Source organism: Microcaecilia unicolor, chromosome 1 (assembly GCF_901765095.1).
Source record: "Microcaecilia unicolor chromosome 1, aMicUni1.1, whole genome shotgun sequence".
Classification (NCBI taxonomy): domain Eukaryota; kingdom Metazoa; phylum Chordata; class Amphibia; order Gymnophiona; family Siphonopidae; genus Microcaecilia; species Microcaecilia unicolor.
Genome location: NC_044031.1, coordinates 267753877 through 267774179, shown reverse-complemented (window position 1 = coordinate 267774179; position 20303 = coordinate 267753877). Strand labels below are relative to the sequence as shown.

At 44.2% G+C, this 20303-nt stretch overlaps 1 protein-coding gene across 1 annotated transcript in view; it reads left to right on the top strand.

The window, feature by feature from the left end:
• The first annotated feature begins 1820 nt into the window (after window positions 1-1820).
• The window catches only part of PIK3R4 (phosphoinositide-3-kinase regulatory subunit 4), a 109736-nt gene continuing 91253 nt past the window's right edge, over window positions 1821-20303 (top strand). Inside the window, exons 1-4 of the mRNA XM_030206352.1 lie at window positions 1821-3106; window positions 8641-8774; window positions 15175-15757; window positions 19413-19547. Coding sequence (XP_030062212.1) covers window positions 2347-3106; window positions 8641-8774; window positions 15175-15757; window positions 19413-19547 — 1612 coding nt within the window. The 5' untranslated portion in view covers window positions 1821-2346. The remainder of the gene's footprint in view (window positions 3107-8640; window positions 8775-15174; window positions 15758-19412; window positions 19548-20303) is intronic.

The following is a 20303-nucleotide window of genomic DNA, read 5'->3' as shown; positions in this document are numbered from 1 at the left end:
GGCGGGACATAGCCCTAGCCACTTTAAGGCTCGCTTCCGGGACATCCCATTGAGCCGAAATTAAGGTGTGCATGGCATCATGCACGTGGAAGGTTCTAGGCGGGCGCTTCGTCCCCAGCATAATGGCAGAGCCAACAGGGGCTGAGGGAGAGACGTCCTCCGGAGAGGAAATCTTCAAAGTGTCCATGGCCTGTAACAACAGGTTGGGCAAATCCTCTGGGCGAAAAAGCCGCGCTGCAGAGGGGTCATCCGCTCCATCCGAGCGGGGATCCGTCTCCTCCAAGGAATCCGCAAAGGACCGTTGGGAGACCTCAGACACGCTGCCCTCATCTACATCGGAGGAGACAAATTCCTCCAAGGCCTGGGAATCAACCCGAGGGCGTTTACCTCTGGGAACCTCAACCTCTTTACCAGACGAGGGAGCAGGGGCAGCGTTGTGCATGAGGAAGGCCTGATGCAGCAGCAAAACAAACTCGGGGGAGAAACCCCCCAGACTGTGCACTTCCGCAGCCTGGGCAACAGCCCTAGGCGCACCCTCAACCGGCGCTCGCAATAGCGGGGGAGAGACATGCTGCGCATCCAAAATGGCGTCCGGCGCGAAACTCCGCGAAGGAGCCGCGCGGGAAGAACGGCTCTTAACTTTAGCCGCTTCTGTGTCGTCGCCCAAATTAAGGGCGTTCATGGCATTAATGTCTCCAACCTCAAGGGCGGCCCAAGAAGAAGCCGTCCGAGCCGCGTGGCCGGCCAAGATGGCGGAGGCGAGGAGCGGGGGATGGGCGTTTATGGCGGGAAAAACCGCCACGCCGGAGGAAGGACCGGGACATTCATCGGTCACGAAACTGTCACCCAACAAGGGCGAATCAGGCTTTAAGACCCCCGCATCCCCTCTAGAAGCGCTCGAGCGACCCGGGGAGCGACCCTTTGCGCCCTCGCCCTCCGACGCCATATGCCACGAGGAGAAGAATCGGGGAACCCCCTGCCCGCTATAAAAAGGTAAAAATTACCTGCTGTCCGCTCCGAGTTGTAACGACCTGGTGTCCCAGTGAGTAGCTGCAATAGACGCTTAAATAAACGTCGAAATAAACGCCTTTAAGGACGTTCAAAATTTTTTTTTTTTTTTTTTTTTGTAAACGGAGCCAGCGGGAGGGGGGAGAAAAGGAGGGACCTGGCACCACCAGGTTTGCACTTGCTCAAAAGAGCCCTCAACCCCAGGCACTCAACAAAACCTAAAAATTAGGCTTGGAGGCCTAGCCAGAGCTGCTGCTGTGTGTGACCACCACCTGCTGAGATAGAGAACATACTGAGGAGTTTCCGGCAGCACATGACCACATATAGGGAGGCAAAAGTTTGCTCTCTATCTCCACCTGCTGGTAGATGGACACAACCCACCAGTCTATGGATTGATCAGCTTGATGATATGGAAACTTAGTTTGTGAGCCCTCCTAGGTCAGAGAAATATCCAGAGTACCTGAATGTAACTCACCTTGAGCTACTACTGAAAAAGGTGTGAGCAAAAAAAATATATATATATATATTTATTTATATGTAGATATGGGAAGCTTTCAGACAAATAAAAAAGCTGTCAAATAAGTTTTTAAAAATTCTTTATCCTCCACTTTTTAAGCACTGCTCATCCAACTAGAACAGCTTTAGACTTTTTACAGATGGATCATAGGTAGTCCAGTCCGTTATTTCTAATAATCTTTTGCTATTGTTTTCAATAGGGTTTGCTATTGTTTTGAGTGAACTAAAATGCCAGCAAGCTCCGCCTACTGGCTTCAACCTTTTTATCCAACCTCCTTGGTTCAGCCCATATAATGGACCAGATAGGTTCATGCCGTCTCCTGAATCTAACCTCCATAGTTCCAGTACTGCCTTTACCGTCCCTCACTACAGATAGGGAGGCGCTCCAACACCCGTAAGTTTGCCTATCTAGAGGCCAACTCTATGGTTTTTACAGCTGTCAGTCCGCTGCCACGAGCGCCTATCACGAAGATTTGATCCGCGTACTGCAGCGAGAGCAAGGGGCGCGATCATAAGTACATAAGTGTTGCCATACTGGGACAGACCAAAGGTCCATCATGCCCCGCATCCTGTTTCCAACGTTGGCCAATCCAGATCACAAATATCTAGCAAGATCGGCGCTCTCGATTGTCCAACGCTAGTCTGGCGGTGTTTTTTTTTTTTACGGCTATTTTTGCGGCCACGACTTCGCCGTTGGGAGGAAGACACAGAACCAAAACAAGAAAGCCCCCCTGACTCCCAAAAAGCCCAGGCAGAACGGAGTAGCAGAGAGAACGGCGGCGGAGGGGGAGGTCGTGGGTTCCCGGCTTCTCCCCATCAGCCATGGGGAACCAGCTAGCAGGCATCGCTCCTTCGCAGATCTTGTCCGTGGACAGCTACTTCTCGGACATCCACGACTGCGAGTACGACCGCAGCCTGGGCAGCACGCGCTTCTTCAAAGTGGCGCGCGCGCGGCACCGCGAGGGGCTGGTGGTGGTCAAGGTGTTCGCCATCCAGGACCCGTCGCTGCCGCTCACCGGCTACCGGCAGGAGGTGGAGGAGCTGAAGATCCGCCTGCACTCGGCGCAGCACTGCCTGCCTTTCCAGAAGACCACGCTGAGCGACAAGGCGGCGCTGCTCTTCCGCCAGTACGTCCGGGACAACCTGTACGACCGCATCAGCACGCGGCCCTTCCTCGCGCCCACCGAGAAGCGCTGGGTCGCCTTCCAGATCCTGACGGGCCTGGAGCAGGCGCACCGCTCGGGCGTCCGCCACGGCGACATCAAGACCGAGAACGTCATGGTGACCAGCTGGAGCTGGGTGCTGCTCACGGACTTCGCCAGCTTCAAGCCCACCTACCTGCCCGAGGACAACCCGGCCGACTTCAACTACTTCTTCGACACGTCCCGCCGCCGCACCTGCTACCTGGCGCCTGAGCGCTTCGTGGACGGCAGTGCCCTCGCCTTCTCCTCAGCCGCCGCCGAGCTGGAGGGACCAGGGGGCCGGGATCCGGCGGGGGCGCCGCCGCTTGTCGACCTGCTGGGCGGGGGCGGGCAGCGAGCGAGGGGTGAGCTCAAGAGAGCCATGGATATCTTCTCTGCCGGTAGGTGAGGACCAACTCCCCCTCCCCCCCAGTCCCAGTGTCTTCGGACATAAAATATTTCTGCTCGTTAGAGGGCTTTTACCCAAGAAAAGGAACTCTGGTTGCTATATATATTTTATTTGTTACATTTGTATCCCACATTTTCCACCTTTTTGCAGGCTCAATGTGGCTTACGGTGTGTGCACACACACACACACACACACACACACACACACACACACACACACACACACACACACACACACACACACACACAGCAATTGAGGTGGAAGCTGAAACTGACCCTTCTAGTTCTTTTATTTACAATTCTTTATAACTGTCTTAGGCACTTATGTTTTTCCAAGACTGCAAATATGCATGAAAGAGAATTAGATCCAATGTAGGTAGCGTGCATGCATATGATGGGGTCATCTTTTCATTTTACCTTTAAAGTGCAAAGCTTTTTATGTCTCCAGAAGACTGTAAGTGCCACTAATCTGTGAACTTGTATATAAAAAGGTTAGAGGTGCCATTTTTGCACAAACCAACAGTCTGTTAAGCCCAGCATCCTATTTGACAGTGGATCACTTGGAAGCCTGTTAAAAGTAAAGGTCTTGGCTGCAAAACTCGGATATACAACAAGCCATAACCATGTCCTTAGCTAATTAATTTTGTAGCTTGTGTGTTTAAGAAACTGTGAAATCTGAAGGTGTTAGAGAAACAGAAAGTAATACTTCTGAAGTTTTTTTTTTTCAACATCCTTCTACATTCTTTGGAAGTCACTAGTGGGCAGATGGTCAAAAGCTCCGCGCTGTTCCAAACAGCGCTCTAAATATACCACAGGAACAGCGCGGGGCTTTACTGCACCTAGGATCAGAGATAAATGAATTCAAATTTAAGCATGCAATTCTCTCTGATCATGGGGTAGAAGTGCGTGAGGATTATGCCAGAGCATGCGCTCAACCACAATCCTCCTGCACTTGTTTGAGAGGTCTGGGCTGTCAAAAGTCCAGACCTGTCAAACACAGGGACTGGAGGTTCATGGGACCACCAGACTCCAACTACCTCTGCCCCAAGCAAGATGAAACGGGGGCTGGAGGTTTGGTGGATCTCCGGTCTCCAGACCCTTCCCCCCCCCCCCGACACAGGTTCAGGGAGGGCCGGAGATCTGGTGGGTCTCCAGCCCCCCCAACCCCCCTGCAGCATTGGTAAGAAGTCCCTGGTGGCCCAGTGGGCGACCGATGAACCCCGCACCAAGATGGGGCTGGAGGTCCGGCAGACCTCCGGGCCCCCGACCCCCCCCCCCCAACGCAGGTTCAGGGGGAGCTGGAGATCCGGTGGGTCTCTAGACTCCCCCTATCCCCCCCCCCCCAGCATTGGAAGATGTCCCTGAATCCCCCCCACCCCCTACCTTAGGTTGGAGGAGGGAGGTGGCTTCCCTCCTCTTCATTCGGCGTCGCCTGCAAAATGGATGCGCTCAGCCCTGCTCAGTGTATCCTGGGATGTGCTGGGTGGGGCTTCACATCCAGCGCATTGTAGGATACACTGGTCGCCGCCATTTTGCAGGCAGCGCTGAAGGAAGAGGAGGGAGGCCATCTCCCTCCAACCTAAGGTAGGGGGGTGTGGGGATTGACTGCGGCCCACTGGGCCACCAGGGACCTCGTACCAATGCTGGGGGGGGGGGGGGGGGGGGGGCGGGAGACACCCCCCCCCCCCGGCAACCTGTGTCGCAGGTTGGAACTCGTGGTCTCTCGATTGGGGGGGGGGGGGGTTGTCGGTTAATGCGGGGGGTTGCTGCATTGGGAGCATGCTGGACTGGGCTCACTATGCCTCCCCAATGGTCTGCAAACCCTAACGCCAGCTCAGAGCTAGCGTAGGGTTTGCTGCAGCCAGCGAGCCAGTCTTCTGCATGCTGGTTGCTGATCATCGGGGATGAATAGGTTTAGCATGCATTTGCATGCTGCTTGTGCTAAGAGCCCTGTTTTGCATGCATTTCCATGCTAGTTTTGTTCAGAGCCCACAAGTGTGTTTCATGCGCTCAGGGGCTCTGATCATGGGGTGGTAGAAAACGCAGGCGGTAGTATGACGTTAACAACCTCTAGCGCCTGCGTTTGTTTCTGATCATCGGCCAGTAGTTGATGTGGTCAGCACAAATGTGCTTTCTGAAACTTGGTGGAGGAGGTACTAAAAAAAGTTTAGTTAAAGGAATTGTAGTCTTTTAAAAAAAAAAACAGCCATCTGCCTAGAGAAGTCAAGCAGCTTTATTTCCAGTCAGTGAGATTATCTGAAGAGTTTTTTGTTCTTATAGAAAACTTATAGCTCTATAGAATTTTCAGGTCATAAAGGTATAGGATCGCTCTGCAAGTTTAATACAGTTTGCATTACTTGTTCTTGGCCCATTTGTTGGGGTACACTCGGTTTCAGCCACCTGAGTTTTCAGGATATTAACAATGAATACATATGAGATAGTTGCTTGCAATCTGGCTCGTGCATATTCATTGTGTGCATCCTGAAAACCCAACTGGCTTGAGTGTGTCCCAATGAATGGGTTGAGAACCTCTGATTTAATTAGGATATCCATTTGGGTTTCATTCTGGTTAAATTCAGATCTTGTCTCCAGAAAGTTCCCCCATCAAGTCTGTGTATTTCTAGTCCCATTGGGATAAATCTGAATTTTCTATACCGGGAATTACCAATTTTACTTTTTAAAGAGTAGCTTAAGCCTGATAGAAACTAGGTTCTTAGCTTTATCAAGATTGTCAAGGTAGCTTTGTGATGACTTCATTAGAGCTTTCTGCCTCGTGTCAGATTATCTCACCAGTTGCCTTCAGTTTTTAGGTATACTAGAGGGTAAAATGAACATCTTATGTGTACTTTGTGTGTGTCTCTCTGTGAGCTCTTATCACTATGAAAACTGTAACACCTGGACTCTTCTCCTTTTGTGGCATGCAAGGGTACTAGTGTTGGACTAGAGAATTATTATTGCGATGAATGTGGTGCAGGAAGGTTAGAAAGTTGAAACAGGGAAACTGTGCACTGTCAGAATTGGCAGACAAAAACAATCAGAATAATGACCTTGCAGTAAACAAGCACCCTGCCAATGTCAGAGCAACAGGTACCCTTTAGCATTCTGGGGGACATGTGTGTTAGAGGGTTCATTCTGGTGGTTATATATATAAACCCCCCCCCCCCCCCCCCAAAAAAAAAAAAAAAAAAAAACCTCTCCCATACCAGTATTCTCTGTATATACCTTTTTGTTCTTGATGTAAAAGTATAACCTTAACGGGTTGAATGCTGATTAAAGACACGACTTTACAAGGGTTTTAAAAAGTCACTAGGATATCTTCTTCTTATTTATATAAAGCTTCAAGTGACGTGCATTTTGTGGGAATGGAATGAATGTGTGTTTTCTTGCTAAAATAATCTACAGGTTTTTAATCCTCAGAAAGACTGGACGTCAAGGCCATGATTACCAGTCTGTCTTGCTAGCATTCCCGTTCACCAAGTGGAGACTGTCCGTATTCTTGGAATTCAAATCTTTCATTTCTCCCACAAATTTCCTAGGTACTTAAACGTTTTGTTTACAAATTACATCTCATTCATTCTGTTCATTCTCTTTGCACCAGCACTAAATATATTAGTTCATTCATTGGATTATTGCAATGCTTTGTATAAAGGCCTTCAAGTTACAGATTATCCAAAATACTGCCATCTGTCTCATCTCTAATATGCTTAAACACACTAGGCATGTTATTTTTAGTGTGCAGGGACATTGTCTTTGGAACTCACTCCCTGTCCCGCTCAGTCTAGACATCAATCACTTGATGGATTTAAAACTGACCTTAAAGCATACCTTTTTAAAGATGCGTATGAGTAACTTCATTATCTCCAGCAGGTATATGGGCGATCCCTTGGAAGACGCTTGTAGCATTTCCCTTTTGGTTTTCCCTCCTCCTCTGTCCCATCAATTATTAGTTCTCCCCCTACCCTAATAGTCATGTCTATGTGTTTGACTACAATGTTTATTTGTGCTATATTTTTAAATTGTAAGGCGCCTTAAAACTAAAATAAACTTGAAACTCGATTAGTTCACTAAGGGCTCCTTTTACAAAGCGATATTACTGCTTAGTGGTGCGCTGAATGCAAATAATCCCATTCAAGTCCCATGGACTTCTTTGCATTCAGCGCACACTAATCGGTAGCACCGCTTTGTGAAAGGAGCACTAACTATTCTAATTCTTGGATTCTGGAACGATGATAGACCAAATTGGATGTGACAGTGGAAATGCAAGGAAAGGGCAGAGTAGACGGACTTGGCACTTCTTGTCTGTTTTCCTCTAACAATTTATTTTATGATATTATATTCACTTTTTTCCTTTCATTCATGTACATTAGGAACCATTCTTTGGTAGGATCTTAAGCTGTTTTGCCTCATTGACATGAGTAGAAATGGAATGCCCTATGTTTCAATAGGTATTCAACACGGTCATGTAAAATTCTTTCATGTATTTTGTAAAGACAGTTCAGGGTTGCCTGTTAACTATGCTCCCTGGAAGCAGCCCACTTTGAATGGAGCTATAACAACTATTTGCTCCTAAGCTTCCTACTTAGGTGCCAAAACCTTTTGCTATTACTAAATGTACACTTTCCTATAATTCTTATGTTTCTCTTAAATATCTTTTAATATGTTTACTTGTTATGATACTACCATGTTATTTCACTGTCATGTACCCAAAACACTTCTGCGATTACTAAATGTATACTTCCTCATGTATTCCCACTATTCATGATGTATTGTAAGCCATATTGAGCCTACAAAGAGGTGGGAAAATGTGGGATATAAATGCAATAAATAAATGAAGGCACTGACAATGTGTTAGCTTCTCTCAGACTGTGCAAACAAGGATTAGATAAGTTGCCTATGTAGCACTCTAGGCTCTTTTTATCATAGTTTTGAAGCAAACAGATGGCAAGATCTTAACACTGGGACTTTAGCATCAAATTTAATTAAAAACTGCTAAAAAAGAAAACTAGCTATGCATGAATGCTTCTGGAGTGCCTTTTGCCTTTTCTTTAAAGGCAAAAAGGAAATGCTGCAAGAAGTGCTTTGAGTGTTGAACCTAACTGTGCTGTAGTGTGGTTTGTGGTGAATACTTGTTTTGAAATCAGAATATCTGTTACTGGTAGACTGTGACTGGGAACCAAAAGATGAAAGAAAAATGCCAGACTGATTCACTAAGTTTTTTTTTTCCCCATCGGCATGATGGAAAGGCTTTGGTTATTGGTGTGTTCTTGAAATAGACTCTTTGTAAAGAAGCAGTGATCCTCAGAAGGCCAAATCAATTTATACAGAGGCCATAAACCAGAATGTGAAGGCTGCTTTGCTTTAATGTGTTTCTTTTGGTTCTGCTTTCCTTTGCACTGCTTAGGTAGATCTTGTACAGTATTTACATATTGTTCTCGTGGTGGACATGGGCTTCTGTGCGCTATTTATGGTATACAAAAAATGTTAAGGTTTTATAGCAGCTTGTCTTTTGTATGTATTTATTTTTCAGGTTGTGTAATCGCAGAATTGTTTACTGAAGGAGTGCCACTATTTGACTTGGCTCAGCTTTTGGCCTATAAAAAAGGACATTTTTCCCCTGACCAAGTTTTGAACAAAATTGAAGATCGTTGTATCAAGAATCTGGTAAGTCTGTTCAATGTCTGTATTAGTGACACAAGTGCATTTCCATGGCTGCAAATGTAAGAGGTGGAAATAACATAAGCATCTTCAGTATTTATCTGGGCCTAGGTGCAAGAAGTATCTTCCAAGTGTAGGCGAAAGGGCTGCAGTAGTGGGGGGAGAAGGGAAAAGTGACTTCAGAGCAGGAGAGAAAACGAAGGGAAAGGTAAGAGAGCTGCAGGAATGGAGGGACTGGAGAGGAGAAAGAGGACTGTCTTTAGGTGGGAAGGGATATGATGAAGATGAAGGGCTGAACGTGTGAGATGACAGGATATGGACTCTAGCTACACCCTTTCAAAAAGCAGAAGGAGAGAGGAGATGGTGCCCATGGATGAAGGGAAGGGATAGAAACAAGACAGATATAAGGAGGAAAAAAAATGGCAGAAAGTTGAATGTGAAAGATGTTATAGGTGAAGAAGAGAGGAGGAGAGAAAAGAAATAGTGAGGGGAGAGGAGGCCCTGAAAATAGTTCACGGAGCAGAACCAGAGACAGGGGATAAGATGATTAGAAAAATAAAATCACCGGACAACAAAAGTAAGAGAAAAAAGATTTTTTCATTTTCAGTTTAGTAACTGAAGTACAATATGTCAGTTTTGAGAATTTACATCTGTAGGCTGTATTTTGCACTAAAATGTGAGGGGGGCACTATATGCATTAATCATGCGATTAAAATTTTTAATCAGTGAGCAGTCCTAATAATTGTGTCTTTAAATTCATTCCACAGCTGGTACTTGCTACTGAACGTAATTCAGTTCATACAAACAGCAAGTAAATCTCTCTCAGGTATAGATATAATTTAAAAGGAGGAAAAGACTTCAGATGTTCAGCGTTCACTTGTAAGAATAATTTACTTGATGTAAAAAAGTTACAAAAAAGGCACTTATCTTCACTGTGGCTTAATCAACTGGGAACGCTCTACAGAGAGCCCCTGTTTCGCAAGTGCTTATTAAGGAGCTAAACCCTCGGCCACTGAGAGTACCCTGAGAATAAACAGATACAGATTATTAGAGAGAGAGAGAGGAAAGCTTGTAATGCAATGATGGAACTAACAGCTAAATGTGCTGCCTACCTTTTCTCACGTCCTCCTCCTTTTCCATAGAGGAGTACTGAACACAAAATGGCGGTCAGTATTTAAATGGACGCCTCTGAAGCCCTCTTATCAAAGCGAACCACAATTCTTATAGACATATGGAATTTTAAGCAAAATACATTACCAATGTAGACAATTCCATCAATTCTGTACCTGATGTCTCAAGAATATCTGATACATTTAATGTTATAGCTCCTTTCTCCTCTTCTAGGTCCACCTAAGTACATAAGTATTGCCAAACTGGGAAAGACCAAAGGTCTATCGAGCACAGCATCCTGTTTCCAACAGTGGCCAATCCAGGTCACAAATACCCAGCAAGGTCTCAAAAATGTCCTCAGTCCTTCTCTTTTTAAGTGTTGGCTGATTAATATAATTGTACCATTGGAGGAAGTGACTCTTTTTAGACATTTTCAGAATTTCTGTTAAAGTGTCTTATAAAGAATTCATGCGGAGATCTTAATTACCCTCAAATTTAAAGCTCTCACTTGATTTTTAAGAGATTCAACTTTGAACCTTAAATTAGTGTTATCTGTAATCAAAGCATATTCACCTCTTGTATGGAGGCAATATATACCTTAGAACCTTCCACTGCTGCATGCAAAATGTTAATTTTATCTTTAAGATCTTTATTCTTCAGTTCTTGTTCCTGTGTCTTAATATTCAATGAATCAAACAGTGCATCTTGGGCTTGCCCAGCTGTGTTTCCACATTAGAAATAGCTTCTAAGGAAAAATATTCAGGGTGTTGTGGCTGAAATACAAACTGATGAATAGGAGCTAGCTGACCTGACTCTGTCCCTTACTGTAGTGTTGATGGAGACGAAATTGCCAAAGGAATTCCTAAATCACCTTCCTCCACTTTCAGCATGGTAAGCGCGGTCTCCGGCGCAGTCCTGCTCAACTGCAGTTCTTGTGCTCATTCCGAGGGAAGTGCCCGACTGCTGTGGCAGCAGTAGGCAAACTTGGCTAAGAGATGTTTCAAGAGCCAAGGCGTGTACAGAGTACTCCTCTACCATATCTACGCTAGGTGGCTGAAAGTCCTCAGTTTTTACGGAGAACTCCAAAGGTGGAACAAATTTATCCATTAGTCCAGAAAGGGAAGATTCAGAGGTCTACGAGGGATAGATCCTCGTTTTCCCTTTCCTTTTGCCCATAAGAAAATAGTTAGAGGAAAAGAGACACTGAGCTTAGCATTGGGGCTTCCGCCATCTTGACTCCCGTTTCTTATTGATATGAGAAATTCTTTGAACAACCATTAGTATTAGAATAAAAACTGATGTAGTGTTCACTCATTTTATACAGGCAGCAGAGTTTGTCCTTTATTTTTGTTTCTGAGGAAGTCCGTTAAAGATCTGAATTTTCCACATGTGTCTAGTGTTCCACATGTGGAGGAGTAGCCTAGTGGTTATTGCAATGGACTTTGATCCTGGGGAACTGGGTTTGATTACCACTTTAGCTCCTTGTGACTCTGGATAAGTCACTTAACCCACCATTGCCCCAGGTGCAAATAAGTACTTGTATGTACTATGTAAACCGCTTTGAATGTAGTTGCAAAAACCACGGAAAGGCGGTATATCAAGTCCCATTCCCTTTCCAGTTTGGAGTTGCTTCCTTTACTAATGTAAAATCACCATGTACTCATTGACAGTGTAAGTTCACTTGTTCCTTTGGCTGTTCAGCTTGCAGTAATGTCTTTCACAGGCTTTATGTTAACACTCAGGCTTTTCTGATTTGTTCTGTAGTGAGGTGAGTATCAGTGTCTGTTCTTTTCTACAATCTGTGTAATGGTGGAAACCAGGAAGCAGCACATGAGTAACTGATTCCACTGGTCATGTATCAGAAAGTTGCTGCTGTATTGTGATTCAAAAATGAACACATGTTAATTATTTAAATGAGGGGGGCTGATGAGATTTTACATGGTAACATAGATAACGGCAGATAGAGATTGAAATGGCCCAGTAAGTTGCTTAGGCTTGTAACTGCTTCTCTGCTTTGTTTAGCAATGTATGGTTGTAATTTGTGCAAACCTTGTTTAAATCTAATTAGGCCAGCAGCCTTCACCTTATTATCTGGCAACACTTCCACAGCTTGATTTGTGCCTGGCACAGTCTATCTAGCTGCTGCTTTAACAACTTGCTGCAGAACAGATCCGCTAGGAACAAAACAGTCTAACAGCTAGGGAAGTGATTTGCATTTTGTATTACTGCCCCTGAATTCCTCCATGGTCTGGGCTGTTCTGTAACAGCTGAGTGCACAATCACATCTAAGTCACACCACACTTCTGGATATTTTCAGCCGCCGCTTGGCAGGAAAGGATTGTGCAAGACAGGCAGATCTCTTTTTTGACAAAGAAGCCGCACTCAGAAGCATGCACTATAGTGTTGACTTGAATTAGGTTGGCAGAAACAAGTTGCTCGCGCTCTGCCTTCCCCATCCCCTTCCTGCCACTGTTACCACCATTTCAAGATGATGGCAAAGTTTTTGTTCTACCACTTTCTGTTCATTTTATACAGCTTCCTCTCCAAGCGATAAAACAACACTTTTCATTCCTTACAGCAAGGTAGACCCAAACTCGTATTCTCTTTATGCACAAGTATTAACTTTCTCAGGGTCACATAGCTGTGTAAAAGGTAACACTACTGGGAGAAGTGAAAGACAGTGTGTGCATCACAGCTGTGTCTCTCCATCTGCCTACCTTAGTCTGTAGCTCTCTGTTTCATATTATCTATGGCTGTAGTTTTGTAACGCCCCCATACTACTACTGTAAGCAGTCTGTATCCATGACGTTTCCTCTCCTGTCATTCAAATCAAGTCCAAACCCTGTCAGGAGAAGGAAAGGGAGGGCAGGGCTGCATTGAAACTTTAAAGGAGACGTTTAGTAGTTATATTTCCTCCCTTTGTGATGATTTCAGCTTGCATGGGGAAGAAAAGAATCAGTCCTTGAATTAGCACCTAGCATTCTTCTGTACTTTTAATTTCCAGGGAGAACATAACTCTGCTCCCTAGGCCCTGAGAGCGGAGATTATTTACCAGTTAGGGCTTCTGACAGAGGTGCAGATATAAAGCTAGTACAATGACTTTAAAACAGCTCTATATGAGCCCTAGAGCTATGATGAAGAAGTATCAGATGTAGTGCTTCATTTGTATATTTATTTATTTTATTTATGGGTTACTTATATCCCACATATAAGATGTGAAGCAGTTTAGAAGTGCTGAGGTTCTTTTTATATATAGGGCTGACAGACTTAACGTACCTAAATCTGCACTACCCAAGCTGCAAAGGACTCAAATACAAATCAACTTATGTGTCCAGTTTTTCCTACATAAGCACACAACTGTGGAACGCATTACCAAAAGCCTTGAAAACTATGAATGACCACCTAAACTAACCTGTTTAAAAAGGCATACCCTACCGATCCAACATAAATGCCTGATCTTTGCAACACAACAAAACTAAAGAACGTAATGGACATAACACAACTCTTCCGTTGTACGATTCCATAGTGCGGCTGTGCCATATGAACTTTATCTTACCACAACATCACTTTGTATTTGTTTACACTGGAGTCTGTAACGCCTCTCCGGTACTATGTAAGCCACATTGAGCCTACAAATAGGTGGGAAAATGTGGGATATAAATGTAATAAATAAATAACGGATAGTACATACTCTTCATTGTAGACTAATGACCCTACATTCTTGCTGTAGTGTTTTGATGTCCTGCTGCAATATAACACATTTACACTATACCACTGGGTGGGTGTTAACCAAAATCTCTTGTGCACTAGCTGCAAAACAGGGTTTAATTTGTAGCATGGCAGTGAGCTGGAAACCTTGCCTAATCTTATACAGAAAGTTGGTTGGCATTTGATCACATTCTCAACTGTGTATTGTGTTTATAAGCTAAAGGTTTAGGGGCAGTCCTGTAACTGGCGCAGCAATGTAGGCGCTTTGATGCTAATGGCTAATTCTATAAGAGCATCTGGGTGCCAAGATGGCAGATAAAGACCTGAACGGTCCATCCAGTCTACCCAGTAGTCACATTCATTATCAATTCAAGATTAAAATCAACAATGAATGTGAGGTTACGTACTTGATCATGGTCTTTCTTTGGTGTTTCTGGGACGTAGACCATAGAAGTCCACCTGGCTCTAACCTTACGTTCCAACTACTGAAGTTGCCGTCAAAGCCCACTCCAGTCTATCGGAATCTGTCATGTCATTTGCGGGGCAGCGCTATAGAAATGCTAAATAGTAGTAGTAGTAGACCGTAAAAGTCTGCCCGACACTGTGCTCACATTCCAAATTACTGGTGTGTCTGTCAAAGCCTTCTCCAGCCCCTCATAAACTGGATCGCTATATGCGGGACATAGAACGTACAAGGCAGCCCAGAACCGGCCTTAGTTTTTACAGCCAGAGTTGCCATCTAAGCACCACTTGACATGCTATTCTTTTTCTAATTAGAGATGCTCCGTGTTCATCCCACGCCCTTTTGAACTCCGTCAAGCTCATATATTCTCTTGGTCACAAAAGAGTATTAACTTTGTTAGGGTCATATAATTGTGAAAAAGGTAACAATATATGAAAGACAGTGTGCTCACTGTGCGTCACAGGTGTGTCTCTCCCTCTGTCTACCCTAGTCTGTAGATCTGTTTCATATTCTCTCCTGTCAATGGCGGGTGTAAGTGGGCGTGCCTATGCCCCTCCTGTGTTTGGCCCCTTGCAGTTAAGCACTAAGGCACTTATGTGCTCCATTTCAGAATAGCATGTACTGCACTCACACACTTAAGTGCCAACTTTCTTGGTACGTACAAGCGCTTTACAGGTGCCCAGTTACAGAATTGCCCTGTTCTCATAAATTACCTTTTTCAATTAAGAACCTTATAAAGACTATACAGGGTTGATGAATCCCTTTTTGATTTTCACTTGTTCAAAGAGAGCTGCCGTTCATGGGAAAAGCCTGAACTGGCTAGCTGGATTTAGTCTTTTCAAGTGTGTAACAGACCCTCTAAAGCTTTAAAGGCTTACATCTGTTGTTGGAGGAATGTTAATTTAATTTACCACTAGATGGAGCAGGTGTCCTACTGTATCTTGAGGGGTTTGCCAAAGCAGGAAATCAAGACATACTAACGAGACAAAATCAAGACACACTGAGACATTTTAAGTGTTCCTGTTCTGCTGTCCTTCCTGTCCCCCCCCCCCCCCCCCCCCCCCAATTGTTTGTTCATCAGTGGTTCAGATGTCTTCTTCTCTCATATTTCTCGTTTTGCCACAGGTCACGCAGATGATCTGCAGAGATCCAGAAAAACGTTTAGCTGCGGAAGACTACTTGAAGCAGCAGAGAGGCAATGCCTTCCCGGAAATATTTTACACTTTCCTGCAACCATATATGGCCCAGTTTGCCAAGGAAACTTTCCAGTCAGCTGATGAGCGCATACTTGTTATTCGCAAGGACCTGGACAACATCATTCGCAACCTGTGTGGGGATGACCAGACAGAGAAGGTGGAGGGGGAGATGAAAGAGAATGGCCTGCTCATTTTGGTGTCTCTGATTACATCCTGCTTGCAGACCCTCAAGCACTGTGATTCCAAGCTGGCAGCTTTGGAGCTCATTCTCCATTTGGCACCCCGGTTAAGTGTGGATATTTTACTGGATCGCATTACCCCTTACCTGTTACATTTCAGCAATGACTCTGTGCCCAGAGTGAGAGCAGAAGCTGTCAGGACACTGACAAAGGTTCTTGCTCTTGTGAAAGAGGTGCCACGTAACGATATCAATATCTACCCGGAGTACATTTTACCAGGCATAGCCCATTTGGCCCAGGATGAAGCTACTATTGTAAGACTAGCCTATGCTGGTAAGAATACAATCCCTCCTTACCCTCATTTCATTTCAATTCAATTCATTTTTGCTTTCCTGTTTTCTCATGCCCAGAGTGAATCATGGCATTTAAATAACAAAAAAATAGCCCCTCCCCAAATCGGTCAGCTCAGAATTTTTTAAATGAAATTTTAATCATTATACAATACAAGATTGAAGAAAATAAGAACACATCACCAAGATAATTCTGAAACAAAAATATGCAAGCAAACTTAAGAAACAATATCTCATAATTCCAGTGAAAAAGTAGACTACTAAGGTTATTTTTAGAAGCTCTGTTCTTGTTTTGAATGTCTGAAACTGGCATTGAGACGTATTGCATAGAAATCCATATCCTCCCTTTGTAACATTGGGTTTGGACGTCCATATGGCAAGGGGAAGTAGTCTGGGCATATTTTGGTTGGGACTAGGGAGAGCCCAAAATATGGATGCCCAACAGGGAAAGGGACATACAAGTTGTAAAGGTCTCCTTCCCTCACAGGTCAGGGAATGGTTTCTTGCAGTCCAGTTCTCACCGCCGGATAGGGTAAGCACCACAGTTCTCACTCCCGGATCTAGTTGAACACCACACTGTAATCCAATTCAGTTTTAAAGCAAAACACAAAAAGGAAAAAAAACCTCCAACTTGGTTACCAGCTCCTCCTGAGCAAGGTGCTGGCCTGCTTAGTTTCAACAGAAAAACAAAACCACTCAGTTTATCACTTCAGCTCAGCACAGTTCCACCAGTCAGCTGAAGTGCAATCCACAAAACCTCCAGAGAAAAAAAGGAAAAAATATGCCGAAGAGTTCAGTTCACTTACTTCATCAAAACATTAAAGCAAAAGTTCAAACTAAAGTCTCTCATTCTTTCACCAGAGCACTGTAATGGTCCTGCACACTGCAGGCCTAGCAGAGCACCACCCTCTTCACAGTATTCAAATCTGTGACCACCCACACTCTGCCCCTCAGTGCTAGAAAGGCTACCTTTTAGGTGTTTTCCTCCCAGTCCATGTGTGCCTGGATCCTCTGAGCAGTGCAATTCAGAAGGTACCTCCCTCCCTTCTTCCACATAGTCCATTGGCTCTGCCCTCTCCTTCCAACCTTCACTTCCCTCTTCACTCCTCACCGTTCTCAGGGAATCAGTCTCCTCTACAGCTGGGATGTATCCGGTACTGATTACATACCCAAGGAAATTGGGCTTCATCTTTCATTGGCCCCCTGCTGGTGACTGACTTAAATGGCATCCATTTTCCTGAGCTGCATCCCTTCTAGTTATTCTCGGGAATCCCTACCGGGATTGCCTGTCTGCCCTTTCCGTTAAGCCTCATGGAGAACTCTGGGTAGGGTAGTTCAGGACTTGCTTGCCCTTGGCTGTAATCGGTGTGCTTAGCCTTATCACAAAGTCTGAAAGGATGGATTTCTGTATTTAGACCTGGTACTTGTTACAGAAAGGTGCTCTGATTTGAGCAGCTGCCCACTGGAGGGGTAAAGGCACGACATGTACATTTTTATATAAATTCTTAAATAAATCCCCCAATGGTTGCTGCCCCCCCCCCCCCCCCACTATGAAACCAGCAAGGGATACCAGGCTGTGTAACAGCTTCAAGGAGTGGAGGAATAGCCTAGTGGTTAGGGTAGTGAGCTTTGATCCTGGTGAACTGGGTTCAGTTCCCACTGCAGTTCCTTGTCACTTAATCCTTTATTGCCCCAGGTACAAAAATAAGTACCTGTATATAATATATAAACTGCTTTGATTGTAACCACAGAAAGGTGATATATCAAGTTCCATACCCTTTCCCTTTCAAGTATTATGGACATTATTAACAGAGCAGCAGGCTGGTCTGAGGAGTAGCCTAAGGGTTAGTGCAGTGGACTGGGAACCAAGGGATATAAGAACATAAGAATAGCCATACTAGGGTCGGACCACAATGGTCCATCTAGCCCAGTATCCCATTTCCAACAGTTATCAATCCAGGTAACAAGTACCTGGCAGAAACCCAAATAGTAGCAACATTCCATGCTACCAATCCTGGGGCAAGCAGTGGCTCACTTCAGCTTTTTATTTTTTTTAATTTTTTTTTTAATTTTGAGCTCTCTAGGAACAGAAAAATACCTACTAACCAATGTGTGGTAACAACATCCATCCCCATTAATCTATTTTTCTCTCAAATTTATCCCTTACCTAAGCTTATGCCATCAGTGTCTTCCTCTCCACCCCCCCCCCCCCCCTCCACCAACCAGGTGCAGCATCTCTCCTTTCATTCCCACCCAAACTCATTTCTAAGTAGCGATGCCCAATTACTCCTGCCCCCCCAGTGCTGCCATGTTTCAAAATGGTGTTGCCTGACCCCTAGTGGTGTAGCCCTGTGAACCATTAGGGGTTGGCCTACCAAACAAGGCAGTGCTTTGGGGGAGTATTGGGGTGTTGTCTTGGGGGGGGGGGGGTTGGAGAACTCTCTGAGGGGTGGGGGGAATATGACTGGGGCTACTTGTAGAGTCTTGAGGGCTGACAATGGCTTACACATCTTCCATTGAAGAATGATGGTCAAGTACCATGCAGAAGAACTAGGTTACATGTTGAGCTATTATGTGATCTAAAAAAAAATAATTTCACAGCTGTACCACTAGATGGTGCACAAGCCCTCCTTGCCTGTGGAAAATGCAATAAATTGTTTTACTTATGAAAGCATGAAAAAATTTGTAGCATCTATCTTGGAAGGCTTTACAGCAGATACCAATGACTCCTTTTCCTACTTATATAAAATATGCTGAAAAAAAAAAGGATTACAAATCTGATGTTGTTTCCTAGTGAAGGAAAATAGCCCAATGATTAGTGCAGTGGGCAGAGAACCAGGGGAAGTGGGCTCAATTCCCACTGCAGCTCCTTGTGATCCTAGGAGTCACTTAACCTTCCATTGCTCCCAGGTACAAAAACTTAGCTTGGGAGCCCACTAGAGACAGAGAAAGTATCGACACGTAATGTAAATCACTTGTACATGCAAAGTGGTATATCAAATCCATGACCTTTTAGTCCCTTTACCTGCATATCACAGTCACAAAGTTCACTATCATAGAGTCTGTAAACTTCCTTATCCTTTACTTGGTTCAAATATGACTAACAAAAAAGCATAACATAACATATATAATCAACAAAAAAAATATACAAAATCATCAGTAATAAGATTTTAATTCAAGAAAGGTATCAAAAGATCTTTTAGTACTTCAAATAATTCTGAAATTAAAAAAACAAAAAGAAAAAAAGTCTTTCAAATGTTTGCAAAATAAAGAATGGGTTGGCATGAAGCCATGCTTTAAAAATTACCCCAGAAAAATATGTGCTCACATTTGAACCTGTTGTTTTTCTGGGTAAAAAAAAATGGCTAAGCTTGATTTGCAAGTCCTTTTTAGCAGTGCCTTCAGGAACATCTCTGCCAGTGGATAAGTTTAAACATAGTTGTATGTGCATTGATTGGGCAGACTTGTAACAGGCCATTTTTTTGCATGTAAAGCACTGCTTCACCTATTAAATGCCTTTGAAAATTATTTTTTGAATGTGAAAAGATATAATTAACAGCTGTTCAGATGAATTAAGCTGGAAGTAGTGGGGTGTGTGTGTCTGGTTTAACTTAAGTATTTTCTTTTCTTTGTTACAGAGAACATAGCCCTGTTAGCAGAAACTGCTCTTCGATTTTTGGAACTGGTGCAACTGAAGAACCTTAACATGGAAAATGAGCCCAGCAGCGAGGAAATGGATGAGGCTGCACATCCCAGTGAAAATTATGATACCGGTAAGCTCTTAAATGATGGAGTACAACATTAGCACATCAACTGAAGAAGCTTTCTGAATGAAAACTTGTTCTGGACTGTTTTATTATCATCTGCTAGGGACGGTTCTAGTATGACTACATTAGTGTGCTTGAGTGTTGCTTATTTGCGGAGGTCTTTCCTAAGTGAAAGGCACCTAGTAGTGAAGAGCTCCCTTGTCTGTTTAGTATTGGGAGCTATTGCTGTTGTACCAGTCCTTAGCTTCTGCTCTGTGCAGTGGTCTGGTGCTATAGGTTGCGGTGATTTCATTGTCAGAACATGTATTGTGCACTAGAGAAGGAACAGTGGGTGGCTTCAGTTTTGTGTATTAGGTTCATGTCCTTGGGTCAGTTTAGCCATTTTTTTTTTTTTGTCGTATTTTGATCATGTAGACAGATTTACATCTCTGTAGCTTTTTGGAGCCAGTAAAGCACCTCTGCCTGGGTGATTGGGCAAAATTGGCCCCTAATTTTTCAGTAAATGTTTGCTTGTTTAAATTGACTCCTAGGCATTTCATCTTTGTTTTGATAATGTCTGAGTACAAAATGTGAGAACTCTCTGGAGGGGTTGGTAAGATTATTTTTATTTGCTAGTATTCTTTCCTTGTCTTCTTAACCAGATTCCTTTACAGTGTAGCAGGGGGTCCATAATGATGCTGAGATATGGAATTTGGTTTGTATATAGCCATCTTTTAGAGGCCCAGTACTAAAGTACACTCCACATTTAAAAGCAGCAATTTC